Source organism: Anguilla anguilla, chromosome 8 (assembly GCF_013347855.1).
Source record: "Anguilla anguilla isolate fAngAng1 chromosome 8, fAngAng1.pri, whole genome shotgun sequence".
Taxonomy (NCBI): Eukaryota; Metazoa; Chordata; class Actinopteri; order Anguilliformes; family Anguillidae; genus Anguilla; species Anguilla anguilla.
This window is the reverse complement of record NC_049208.1, coordinates 49,570,357-49,584,208: the sequence shown is the minus strand read 5'-3', so window position 1 is coordinate 49,584,208 and position 13,852 is coordinate 49,570,357. Positions and strand designations below refer to the sequence as shown.

Below are 13,852 nucleotides of genomic sequence, written 5' to 3'. Positions count from 1 at the left end.
TATTAGCAAGGATAGCTAGAAGGTTGTGTCTTAATTGTGAGTTCTTTTTAGCTTCATATAGCAACATGCACACTGAACCCTCAGACTCTCCCACTTCACAGAGTAGTCTATAAATGCTAAAATCTTATTCATGATCGCTGTAATACGGACCATGATATCGACTTTGCTCCAGACATAAGTATCGGTCAAATAAATAAGCAAACTGATTAGTGGAGCATTGCCATATGGATTATTTTCTGAAATTATCATTCAGCAAACAATTGAATGACGTTTTAACTGCCGCACGAACCATAACTGACCTCTGAATACAAATCACTTGATACAGTTTACACACAAGTCACACACAATATGCATAAAAATGCTTCTAAGTCCGTTTAGAGCATCTGAGAACAGTGGTTATTTTAGTGCGTAGAAGACAGTGTGTAAAGAGGTTAGAGATAATTGAATCGGTGAGAATTATACGAACAGGAAATCCTCTGCATGTACTTTACTTTCTGATTAACTGATCAATGGAAGCCTTTGTAGACTGTGGTACCTCAGTTAGCAGACCATGTCAGGTGCATGCACACATAATTGCAACCTCCACCTCCTATTTCCTTTATTTAATGAACTTAGCAGTTGAAAGTGTCCCCCTGCCAGCTCCCTCTCCCCCCCCAAATGAAGCAGGGCTACCTGGAGAGACCGTTGCACTGAGCTTTCACACACTACTGTTGTTATGGCAACTGAGGAAGGGGACTTTGCCATTGGATTATCCCTCCATTGTGGGCAATGAAATGAAATTAAAGGGGGAGCCCTGGTGGAAAAATAAATATAACGTATGTGAATGTGAAAAACAGATGAAAACAATAAATCAAAATCCAAAATGTAAGCAGCATATATTATAAACACTGAAATCATGCCAAATTTATTCAAATTACTGCCAAATTTCATATACTGCATTTTAAAGAATATATGTAATATATTAAATATAGAATATAGACACTTGCAGTTCTCTTAATGTGTACTAACAATAATAATGAATAATTAAATAATAATAATTTAAATGTTTGTAGTTCTATATATGCTGGATGTTTTGGAACATATTTTTGTGTTCTCCAGTTTTTGATTTTATAGTTTAACGTGTTACACATGTATGTGTATACATCAAACTATCAAAAAATGATCAAGCCCATCGTGCTATTTGGTGAAACACGATAGCCATTTCACTTGAAATTGACTTCAAAGATTTTCAGAGTACGTAGTGTAATTTCCAAACTGGGTCAGGGCTACATAGATACGGAAACTAACAATGAATCCTACAAAATAATAATGAAAGCCTTGAAGAAATGTGTGAATGAAATGTAGAGATAACACCCTGCTTGGTAGCTTACTCAAAACCTTCATGTGCTGTAAATAACTTGCGAACGCGATAATTTGACATTTACTTCCCACTAATGGACGATGAAGGTTTTTATAATTGGTTGTAATTTGCGATATCCTCTAGATTCATCTGCTGCCTCTCAATCTACTGGTCCAGCCGTGTGGAGAATTTCTGGACGCAGAATTTGTGTGAACACAGCAGTTACACATTCAATTTTCAGGACATTATCAGAAACATTCGAAGCGCTCTTCCTCTGAAGACGTTTCCGTCACGCGCTCATCTTCCCAGACTTCCTCCTACATCTCTAGTACCAGTGCCCAGCTGCAAAACACACCTCATTTTCCATATCTAACCTCCTTAAGGTTACCTTATATTTAAGCGTGCTGCACAAAATCACCCGAAATATTCTTTTTAGTTATTTCCAAAAGCAGCTTCCACCGCATTCTACCTTCTTATTTCACTTCTGAAATGTCATTACTGTTAAGTATTCCCTTAAAATTAACTCATGGCTAGAAAACGTTCTTTATTCCTTGAGGGGAAATTGAGTAAAAAGCAGTGCGCCCTCAAAAGTCTCTTGCTGGTGAAAATGTAGCAGAATATATTACCCAATATCCAGTATACTGGCCAATATGCACAAAATTCATTTGAGGAAACTCTCCTCAAATTAGTTTTACGGAGCAAAAAGATTGCATCATGAATAACCCACAGCAGGGGTTTTGGCTGGTCCTGGGGCAGCAAAATGGCTGGTGCTGAGCTTCGTCTTTAGGCAACTTCACAACATTTCTGCTTCCCTTAAACCTTCACAAGAACACAGACTTCATTTCAAGAGACAAACATCCCGCCATTGGATTTGTGAGCGTACAAGGCACACAAAAAAATATCATCCTGAGACCCAACGGAACAAAAATAAAATACTTCAAGCATTTTCATTTTTTGACATAAAAATAAGTGTCTTGTACGACAAAGACGTGTTGCAGTCAAAATATTTTCTAAAATATTATTTCTTCTTTATTATTATTGGCTATTCCATGTAGTGCTGGTTTCAGCATAGTAGAATGTGTGGTTCTTCAGATTTAGACCAGAGACTGATGTCTTCTACAGGGGACAAAAATGAATTGCTGGGTCATAGGAGGATACAGAATATATTTCCCTTGCTTTTTATGTCCAGTGCTCTCCTCTCTACGTTCCTATTATCCCACATGGAATTTGCTATAGGATTGCAGCCGTACTGCAATCCTATAGCAAAAACTACCATATCACCCCAAAGGTTTCTCTCACCCAAGGAAGAGATTTGAGAAGGCGCCCTCACACAGTTTCCGTAACAAAAGGAAAGGCATCCCATTCTCCGCGTTAACCCAATTAAGCCCGCGGGCAACTGAAATGTTTTCCATCTGTGGATATTTTTTTGGGTGACTATAGATGCTTTAAAAACAAACCGGCATGCAAGTAGACAACCTTAGGAAGAGCTTTAAAACAACTATAGTCATCCAAAAAAAATACTTCAGTTGTCCGCTGGCTTAAATGGGTTAAAGAAAAGGTGTCTGATGCAGCTGGGCACAATTGCTCCTCTCTTACACCCCCCCCCCCCCCCCGAACCCCCCACCCCCTAGTCTGTCTTCATTCTCAGTTATTCCGAAAAAGAAACTGCAAACCCTCCCTCTGCACTTCGCACGGTTGTGAATCTCTAGAGGTAGCTCGATGGGCTGGTCAACGTGATGGAAGAGTATTACGAGCCATTGCGGCGGCCATCTTTGGTGTGCTTTTTTTTTTGGCGGGAGGGTAGGTGAGGGGAGGGGGGGGGGGTAATGTGGCGTCGTTCTAAGATTGTGCTTGTTACTGTAACGAGAGCTTAATCGTACTCTGTCACACAGAGTCTGCTTGGTCTCAGCCTGTGTTCAAACTGTGTTCTATTTAGAATACAGAATACAGAATTCACATTACATGTCAAATGAGTAATTAATGCGTTTCTCTTCAGCGCACCGTCGTAGTCGGCTAGCTTATATTTGCGTCGTCGGAAAACAGCCGGGCGAGTTTTCGGTAACTCTAACCTTCTCCTCCCAGGGGGGGCGGCGAATAAGCCTCCCACAGCGGTCAGTAGAGCTGGCCCCGCGGCCTGTGGTCACGCTGGGTCCGCACAGGCCTACCGAAAAAACACGAAAACAAAAGAAAGAGAAGTTTAAGCACACCGTCGTTTGCTAGCCATTTACCACGCACTGCGATTCGTCAGTGTTCACAAATGCATCTGCTGCCACTGACGGTTTTTTGAATTCGGATGTGAACTTTTGAGAGAGGGAGCAGTTGAATATCTGTGAGGGTCTTGGTTGGTCAAACTGAAATTCATCTGTGTATATCTTGTATATATTTGACAGCTCATGCCAATTCTTGTACATATTTTGTATTTCTGTTTTATATATTTAGTATTTCTACTTTATTCTACTTTATTAAGCACATTTAGGAGCTAGCAAAAGCATTTCACCGCACATTGCACTTGTATGATTGAGTACATGACAAATAAACTTTGATTTGAAACAGTGTTGAATTGACACCCGTCGCAGTACCTGGCCAGTGTGGGGCGCTCTCTCTCTCCTGCTCTCTCCCTCTCTCTCTCTTTCTCCCGCTCTCCGGAATCCGAGTTCTGGGCGGGGGCTGCGATGCGGGACAGGACTGAAACGCCGGGGGACAGCCAGTGAGACGGACGCCTGTCAAAAAGTGGAAAGGGGGGGTGGGTGGAAGAGATGAGAAAAATTCATTACATTGATAAAACTATACTTTCGATGAGCAATGCACACACGTATGCACACACGTACGCACGCACAAACACTTATATACCCAATCTGCTTACCTGGCTGAAGTTGGGCATCTGCGGGGGTCTTTCTGCCCTCTGGACGCCCCAAACAGCATGCCCAGAACCCACGGGGCCGCTGAATTACATTCAGGAACAGGATTCCGCTGAGCCTCATGGGTAATGTAGTCATACTCAAGCGGGGCGTTAGACAGCCAAGAATCCGGAGGCAGAGGGGAAGCCTTCTGCTCCGCTTTATTATAACTGCCCCAGCTCTGCCCCAGCTTCCTACCCCACTGCACCACTGACCCCCAGCCCTGCTGTGCAGTTTGCCCAGCCTGCTGAGAGAGGTTATCAACACTGTGGGGCGCAATTTCCCACTCCTTCCACAGTATGTGGTTGGCTGCTTCTCCCTTATTGGCTGACACTGGGCTGCCATTGGCTCTCCCATTCAGCCCGTTGTTACTGTTATTGGCCAAGGCTGTGAGCTTTGTTTTCTGTTGGTCATCTGAAACCCCAGGAGCTTGCTTTGACGTATTCCATGACTGATCCCTCCTCCAGCAGGACAACCCCGGGATCCTGAAGCTACAGGCCCGATTGGCCGGGCCGGCGTTCTCCCGGCCGTAATTGGCCGCGGAGGGTGTGGGGGAGGCGGGGTCAAAGTGGTGGTGCTGGAACAGCAGGTCTATGTTAAAGGTCAGCAGGGACAGCGGCTGCAGCAGGAGGAGGAGCTCCTCAAAGAGAGGCTGACAGGAAGTGCGAGAGAGCCACATAAAGGAAGTTGGGTGATAGTTAGGGTCCAGCACATCTAAGAGATGCAGAAAATGGCAAAGAAAAAGAGGCAGGAAGAAATGCAGAAAAATAGATTGTTAATGGCTTAATTATTTAATACAAGTATAAAATACATTTAAACATTAAAAGAAATGATTTACATACTTTTTTAAAAAGCTCTTTTACACAGACAAGTGTCTCAGATAAGACAAGATGCCTAAGGACATAGCACACTATGTGTGGTGCATGTAAAAGTTTTTGCATTAGTAGATATGTTCAGTTTGCACGTAGCAGACCAGCATCAAAATCCATATTTGAAATCACTTGAAGTCTTTAGATGCTGATGAAATTTCAAAACCTTCCAGAAGATCCATGCAAGCGTTCAGCAAAACGTGTTCCTAACTAAAACGTACAACCCCATGGAAGACCTTTGCTTTGAATATCATTAGGGAAAGGGGGGGGTTATTTAAAAATTCTAAAGTCATCTGCAGGAGCTCATTGCCATTGGGGTGGGGGTGGAGGGGGTGGGGGGGTGGTGAAAGTATTTGACCTAGTGTGTGCTGTACATACCATCACACGACTGCAGATGGAAGACCCAGTGATCCAGGAGTTTAATGCTGGAGGAAAGACAGAAGGAGCATTAAGCTACGGTACCGACACAATCAGGTTGCGGCTCGACTGGAACGGGGGTGGGGGGGGGGTGTGGGCAGTCCTATTCCTGGAGGGAATCTTCGCTTTCATCGGTCGACCCGGGTTCGGTTAGCGCCCGCGCCGTATCGTTTTAAATTTAGAGCCGAGCGCCGTGAAAATGTTTCGTACAGGCCCGCGAGCCTTTGGCAGTCTTTCGCGAGCCGATTACTGACTGCCCACAGAATTCCAGAGCGGGGGGGGGGGTCTCGTGGCGTAGCCCGTAGAGCGCTTTCCACATGCTCGTTGCGAGCCGCGACGTCGGCAGTCGCCGACCTTTGTCGCATGTCTCTCCCGGAGTATAACGGAGTGTAGCACAGTGGGTAAGGAACTGGGCTTGTAACCAAAAGGTCGCAGGTTCGATTCCCGGGTAGGACACTGCCGTTGTACGCTTGAGCAAGGTACTTAACCGAAACTGCTTCAGTATATATCCAGCTGTATAAATGGATACAATGTAAAATGCTATGTGAAAGTTGTGTAAGTCGCTCTGGATAAGAGCGTCTGCTAAATGCCTGTAATGTCAGTGTCAATGTCTCCCTCTCTCTCCTCCTGGTACGTCCTGTTTCTCTACACTGTACTGTCTAATAAAGCTGAAAAAGCCAAAAAAAAAAAACATATTTAAAAAAAAAAAGAAAAAAGAATTCCAGAGCGTGCACGCACTGATTCAGGAACCAAGGGCAGAATTTTGCCGGGAAACCCATATGCTGACGTGGCTAGCTGAACGCTAACTGAAGGGAAGTGGTCCCTCGGGTTCGCTGGGAGGTTCTTACGAACGGAGGCGGGGCTTACTTGAGCAGGCCGAGCAGGAAGGCGTTGAACCTGTGCCGGCTCTGTCTGAGCTGGGGCAGCTGGGATACCTGGCACTGCAGGCTGTGCATGGCCTGGGTACTGGGGCCTAGGAGAGAGAGAGGGAGGGAGGGAAAGAGAGAGAGAGAGAGAGGGGGGGGGAGACAGAGAGAGAGAGAAGGGCAAGGGGGAGAGAGAGAGACAGAGCAAGAGAGAGAGCAGGGGAAGGGGAAGGGGGAGAGATAGAAAGAGAAAAGGGGGAGAGAGGAGGAGAAGAGATACAGCCTGTGAAGCCAGTAAAGCATTATTTGAATTTTTACATTTTAATTTTGAGAGAACCAATGAGTTACACAGTGTATCCACCTCACCGCACTCACATACAATGCAAACACACACAGACACGCACACACACACACACACACACACACACACACAGACCCATTCACAACTCACAGATACTTAAATCGCTCGCACGTGCTCACTGTTCCTGCTGCACGAGGCCCGGCTCGCACGGCTAGCGTGCCAGTGCCACAGCGGCGGTGTCCTGCGCGCAGCCGCGCTCCCTACCTGGGCCCGTGCAGGCCTGCACCAATCCCCAGGGTGAATTTGGCCTCCTGCCCGTGATGAGGTCCGTCTGGTAGGGCCTGAGGCCGTCGGCGAGCAGGCCGCTCAGAGCCGGGCACAGGCACTGCAGCACCAGCCTGCCCAGAGACGGGTTCACCCGGCTGTCTCCCGACTGCACCTGCGGAGGCCAGAGGAGGCGCACGGGGAGACAGAGAGGAGGTGCACAGGGAGACAGAGAGGAGGTGCAGAGGGAGACAGAGAGGAGGTGCACAGGGAGACAGAGAGGAGGTGCAGAGGGAGACAGAGAGAGGAGGCGCACAGGGAGACAGAGAGGAGACAGAGAGGAGGTTCAGAGGGAGACAGAGAGGAGGTGCAGAGGGAGACAGAGAGAGGAGGCATACAAGGAGACAGAGAGCAAGGACAGAGATAGAGAGACACGCCAGAGAGAGGGAGGGAGAGAGGGAAGGAGGGAGAGGCAATGAGTTAATTCAAACTGAAAAGGTCCTGAATAATAAATGCCATTAACTGAAGGAATAAGAAATGCAGAGATTCTGAGATTCTTTTGCCTTTTGTCTTTTGGTTTTGATTATGCAATCAGATCTCGTGCTTCTAAAACCTCAGTTGAAAGGACTGAGAGAGACACTGACCTTCTGCACCAGGGTTCGAGAGGAGTTGAACTGGGCCAGAATGGCATCCACTGCCAGGCTGATCGGGCTGAGAAGAGCTACGCAACAGCACAATATCATTACACACTGATGCAAACCCCCCCTCTCTCCCCTCCCTCTCCCTTTCTCTCTCTCTCTCCCCCCTCCCTGCCTCTCTCTTTCTTTCTCTCAATCTCTCTCTCCCCATCTCTCTCTCCCACCCCTCCCTCCCATCTCCCTCTTTCTCTCTCCTCCCTCCCTCCCTCCATCTCTCTCTCTCTCTCTCTTTCTCTCTCACACACACAGACACAAGCTGATTGGTACCTTGCATGGCAGCCTTTCACCATTGTTGTGACAATAGGTGAATGAGAGGAATCAATTGTAAAGCGATTTGGATAAAAGCGCTATATAAATGCAGTCCATTTACCATTTAGTCATTTTATATAAACTGTAGTTTAATCTTCAGAAGTAATAGTTTAAAATGAAAATGTATGGCATCCATGCTCTTGGGGGGCCACTTTCACCCCAGCTTGGTTCCTTAAAAACCCAGTTTACCCATCTTCATCTTCAATGGACCAAATCAAATTCTCTCCCCAGACTGGAAGCATTAGTGCACTACTGAGAGCTCAGAGTCTTTAAACCACCCCAGGAATGAAGCTGAAAAGTTCTGATCTGCATATCTACATTACCATACAGTCTTTCAGTATGTGTGTGTGTGTGTGTGTGTCTGTCTTTGTATGTCTTTGTGTGCGTGTGTGTGTGTCCTTGTCCAGGTGTGTGCCCATATATGTGCGTGAGCTTCCATGTGTGTGCGTGTATGTCCGTGACTGTAAATTTATGATGTCACATGAGATAATAGGCTATAAGAAGTGATGGACTGTACCTCGTTTTTCTTGCATGCACGGAGAGAACAGCCCTTGACCTCCAAGTTGGGCCCTCACACCATCAGTCGCTAAGGCCCCGCCCCTTTGAACTGACTCAGCGAATGACAGGCTGCAGACTGCTCAGAAAGTGAGAGTTGAGGAAGAACCCCCCATTAGTAAAGCATCCATGTAAAAACTGTCACACACAAAAAAAAGAAGCTATACATTCAATGACATGTAAATTCTGACTCCAATTGACGCTCCCCTGCTTACCCTTTAAAGGAAAATAAAAAGAATGAATGATAAGGCGGGAAAAGGACAAGAGACCAGACTAAAAGAAAAATCCAGAGGAAGCGAGAGAGAGATTGTTCTCCCGGGCAGATGGATAATTTAATGATGCAATGGCGCAGCCACCCGACTGTAGAAATTACTCCACTGAATTTCACAACTGTGGCTCTCCATCTGCCTGCCTATGAATAAGCATGCCTGTGGAGTGTTTTTTGCCATCTGTCCACTTTGATTTGATTTCCCTATCTCTGTTGCACACCCTTTGTAATTTAGTGCCATCAAACCGACCGCTTCCCAAACCCGCACCTCTCCAAACATGCCACGATGAGAGAGTCGTTCGGTCTCACCTGCTGTCCCGGAGTCCAGGGTCAACCCTCCGTCGGCTCTTCCCCTCTTCGTAGCCTCAGCTTCTTCTCTCTCTTCCGCCGCCGTCTGCAGCCTGCGCTCGCAGACGGAGCAGCCAATGAGGGGAAAGGGGTGGGGCACTGGCCCCCCGCGGCCCGCCGGCAGCATTTCCCTCAGGGGAGCCAATGGGGTGACGGGAGGCGGTTGGAGGACAGAGGTTCGCGCGCGGGCGCCGTACTCCCAACGGGGGTCGTCGCCGTCGACGCCCTCCGTCGCCCACCTCAGGCTGTACAGGAAGTCCGGGTCCGGGGTGACGGCGGCCGGGTCCGGTTCTTTGTGGATCGCGGCGGGCGCGGGGTTCTGCCTGCTCTGCCTGCGCAGCTCTTTGAAGGTGGTCACTTTCGCCCCGGCCGCGAGTTTCTGCGCGCCGCCTTCCCCCCGTCCGTCGACGGCCCCGGGCTTGGACGCGGCGTCGGTATCGGGGGAGAACTCGATCAGCCAGTCAAAGCGCTCCGGCCGACGCTTCTTGGAGGGAACACTGCTCAGATTCGCAGGGGGCAGGGGGGGAGGCTGGGGTAGCGGCGGGGGTGAGGGAGGCGAGGGTCTCGAAGAGGGAGCAGCACTTGACGAGGGGTTGTTGTTGTTGTTGTTGTTGCGGAAGCTCGTAGTGATGCTATAGTAAGAGTCAAATCCGGCGTCGTAGCCAAACCCGCGGCTACGGCTGGAGCTGGGGCTGCTGCTGCCATTTCCCCACTGCTTCCTTCCCGCCTCAGTAAACGAAGTTGTCCTCAGTGTGTCTCTACCACCCCTCCCCATCTGTCCCTCTAACGACCTGTCCTTCGTCATCTCTCTGCTGACTCCGGAGCCGTTCGCTTCTCTCCACCTCTCTTCCCGCTCTCTCTCTCTGCACTCATCCCTTTCTCTCCTAGCCACACTCTGTCTTCCCTCCCTCACGCCTCGGAATCCCGCTCTGGTTTCGCTTCCCTCCGCCTCTCCCGGTCCCGCAGGCTCGGGCGCCTCCGCGCCCTCCGGCTCCATCAGCTCCATCACCCCGACTCCGAGCTCGGGGCCCAGTTTGAGCAGCTCGTCCTGGGTCACCCCGGCCAGGATCAGCAGCTTTCTGATCTCGTCGTCCAGGGCATGAAAGGAAGGCGGAGGAGGTGCCGGTAATGTGGGAGCTGGGCGATCCAGCGGGGCACGGGCAGGAGGAGCAGCAGGGGGTAGAGGAGGAGGAGGAGGAGGAAGAGGCGGGCGTTGGGAAGCAGGCGTGCCGTCATTCTGGAGAGAAGCCTTCTTCAGGGCCTCCAGTCGGGCTTGGCGCTTCCTCCGAGGTGGGGGGACAGGAGGAGGGAGGGAGGTGAGGGAGGAGGCGGAGGAGTGGAAGGTGAAGTAGGGGATGGGCTGAGATGGTGGGACGGAGAGGGAGGAGGAGGGAGCTTTGGCCTCACGGGGGGGTGAGGAAGAGGAGGAGGAAGCGATACTAAAAGAGGGTGAGGAAGAGTAGGTCGAGGAGGTGGTGGGGGGGCTCGGCGTGCTGGCGTTCATGTTCATGTACGTGAACGCGGGCGCGTCCCTGTCCACAACAGGAAGCATGGTGGGCTGCGGGGGAGGCAGCAAGGGGGAGCAGACGAATAAGTCTTGGAAGACACAGTCATCAAAAACCGAGGAAGCGCATGACTCAGCGCCTGCATCCGAGCAGTCCAGGGGTCTGGACGACGTTTCCCCTTCTGACGGACAGCCGTCGTGTCCCAGGTTTGCCTCGCCGAACACGGAGCCGAATTGCTCAAGCCCCTGCCGGTCGCTCCTCAGCCCCAGACCTTCCAGGTGATCAAGCTCATCTCGGAGTTCCAGGTAGCCCTCCAAATCCCACTGGGCCAGCTGAGCAGCTTGGCGGTGGATCGCCTTCCCGAGTTCGTCCACCGATTCCGAAAGTTTCTGCAGGTCCAGGAGGCCGTCGTCATCCTCTAGCGACCTCTCCTCCTCTGTGGAATCGGAGGAGGGGGTAGACAAAACCAAGGGGGACCCTACGGGCAGGGGTGATTCACGAGGGCGGTATGATTCGAGGACAGAAGCATGCGGTCGGTCATCAAAGGAGTGGGCCGGGTGGGACTGCTCAGGTGGGAAATCTTGGCAGGAGAGAGAGATGGCGTCGGGACAGTCGGATTCAAGGTCCGAGCACCCGCTGATGGAGGTGGACGAAGAAGAGGTGAATGAGGAGAGGGAGAATTCCAGTAGAGAAGGGGGACAATCCCAACAGGAGGGAATGAGGGTGTCATCCTCATCAGCATAGTCTTCACGAGAAACCTCTTTGCGGTTCTGTGTGTCGTCTTCGTCATCAGTTTTGTCGACCTCCTCGCCAGAGGGGGCGCTGTGTGGCAACTGGGTCAGTTTGGGGGTCTGCTGAGCTTGGTGTGCGCCCTCCTGATATAACTCATTGCAACTGCTTTGGGTTTGCTGCCCAAAGGCAACGGTGTTGTTGTTTATGTAGTTGAGGTTATAGGTGCTGTTGTTGTCCTGAGGCGAGTAACCGTTGCAGCACAGACATGGCAGGCTGGGCTCATTGCAGTTCGGGTCAAGAGCCGAGCTTGGGTCAGCCGCTAAATGAACAATATTGGGCTTGTGGTTCTGTACTGCAAAGTTGCAGTCCTTCTGCTGATCTACGGCAGCCAGGCCCTGGTCGACTGCCCTTGACCTGACGGACTCGGCCGGTCCACTGTTTGCATAACCTTGGTGGGAGGAAGCAGAAGTGTTGGCGGTGGTGTTCATGTTTATATCATCCCTCCAGGAGCCCAGCTCAGGGGACTTTAGTTCCACCGCACCCTGTTCGCGGCCAGCAGACTGGCAAGGCTGGGGGGGCACAGCGGGACGAGGTTGAGACAGCATTGCTGTGAGGGCGTGACAAAAAGTGACAGGAGAAGGTGAGGCCGTCCCTCTTTACGGTCTTCAGTGAAACAGGTAGCCTGATCTACGGTTCCGGGGGGTAATGATCCAAGCCAGGGCTGGGCATCATCGTTACACCCGGACTACACACAAGTTCTGAAACGACCAGAGAGACATGCTGAGTGTCCGCACACACGGCAGGGAAAAACGCACAGAACATAACAGACACAAGTCATGAGCTGCTTTATGACATTCTCTATCTGGCAGACAACTGTGACAGAGCATCCTGGGTAAATAAATAAATAAACCAGCAGGGGACTGGCTGGAAAACAGGCAAGAATATGTAGCCAATGTGATGCAGACAGATGCCCTCTTCTGACATGACTGGAGGACACATTAAATAACTGAAGATCAGACACAAAGCTGGAAAACTAGTAGAGGTGTAAAGAAGTGAGATAATGAGCCTTAGACAACCTGAACAATGGAGAAAACTAATAAAACACAAGCGATATCCTGTCATACGATTACTTGATGCTATTAAATTACAAGATAATCGTTTTTATCATTACCTTGCAGAATGTGCTGGATAACATTTTGAGACTTCTGTATGCAAAATGATTTATACAGCCTAGTCAACACTGTTTTCAAAGCGGTAGCCTAGACACACTTCTTTACAGACCATACAACAGTATTTAATCCCCGAAATTGAAAAAGAAAGAAAAACGCCGCTTAACCCACGATAAGCAAGTTACATAAGTGCATCCGTTCCTCTTGGGCTTATCTCGTTATAAATACATCTGCCAACCAATTCCACCCCCCTCCCCCCACACTGCTGAATACGAAAACATTTTATAGCCCAGCCTCCGCATAGTTTGCTGTCAAATCGGAGCGCACGCTGTATTTCTTCCTCTCTCTCGTTTTCTCACATACGCGCGCACGCACACACACACACACGACTGAGAATTTATTACCAGACGTAGCCCAGGCCGTTGCAATATCTGAAACAAGGCTACCTTAAAATGGTCCTGCAACCTGAATCACCTCGTCCTATAACCCTCACTTCACGCGATCACGTGACCCATACCAGAGGCTATGCACTATGAGCAATTACTCTTTATATCTGCTCATACTCCTTATGTACTGTGCTTATAGCAAAATTATAGCACCAACAACACAACTCCGATAAAATCCTTGGCGAGTACGAATGTAGCCGCTCATCTGAGACCTTACATTGCGTTAAGGTTCTCGGTATATTTCATGGTTCCGGTGTTTATCAAAGGATCGATTGATTCTAGAGGGCCGAGGGCGAAGAGGGAGGGGATTTTACACCTCCGCATCGTTCCCCCACCATCGTAAAAATGCCATCACAATTAGGCTATGGTATTAACAATAAAGGTGAACAATATCACACATTCTGTTTATAAAGTAGAAGATCAGTAAAAATAGGGATTTCCGACTGCAATGGAGACACGCATAAATAGGCTTATATCGCGAAATCACGAATGCACAAAGCAATGAATTGCACAGAGAATAAATTGAATTTAAACCATCAAAAGAGATAGACCATAGTTTCATTAGACTCACCGGTGGCGGAACAAAATGATAAAGATGGAGAGACGAGGCAGAATCCTGGGAATTACTGCCAACCCACAGACAATCGCAGCGTCCTCACTCGCCAGTAGCAACCTCAGATACTGTATTCATAAGCACCCTCCTTCTTCTATAAACGTCATCACCTCCCTCATTGCTTTCTATCGTTTAAATCAAGCCATGCTCTCTGCAAAGCTAGGCAGTCTACGGTGATCGCATTACTTGTTGTAAACATGTCTGTCTTTTCACCCGGGACAATCACACAGGAAGGTTCACGGGAAGACTGGTTGAC

The 13,852-nt window shown here is 49.1% G+C and overlaps 1 protein-coding gene across 1 annotated transcript; it reads right to left on the bottom strand.

Moving 5' to 3' along the window:
* Nucleotides 1-2,949: 2,949 nt before the first annotated feature.
* LOC118233693 lies at nucleotides 2,950-13,833 on the bottom strand. Its single transcript, XM_035429552.1, has 10 exons — nucleotides 13,555-13,833; nucleotides 9,093-12,126; nucleotides 8,478-8,594; nucleotides 7,598-7,674; nucleotides 6,954-7,128; nucleotides 6,390-6,495; nucleotides 5,484-5,530; nucleotides 4,203-4,950; nucleotides 3,919-4,059; nucleotides 2,950-3,500 (listed from the first exon to the last, which is right to left on the bottom strand). The coding sequence occupies exons 2-10, from the start codon at nucleotides 11,971-11,973 to the stop codon at nucleotides 3,452-3,454; spliced, it is 4,341 nt and encodes a 1,446-aa protein (XP_035285443.1). The 5' UTR covers nucleotides 11,974-12,126; nucleotides 13,555-13,833; the 3' UTR covers nucleotides 2,950-3,451.
* Nucleotides 13,834-13,852: the final 19 nt, after the last annotated feature.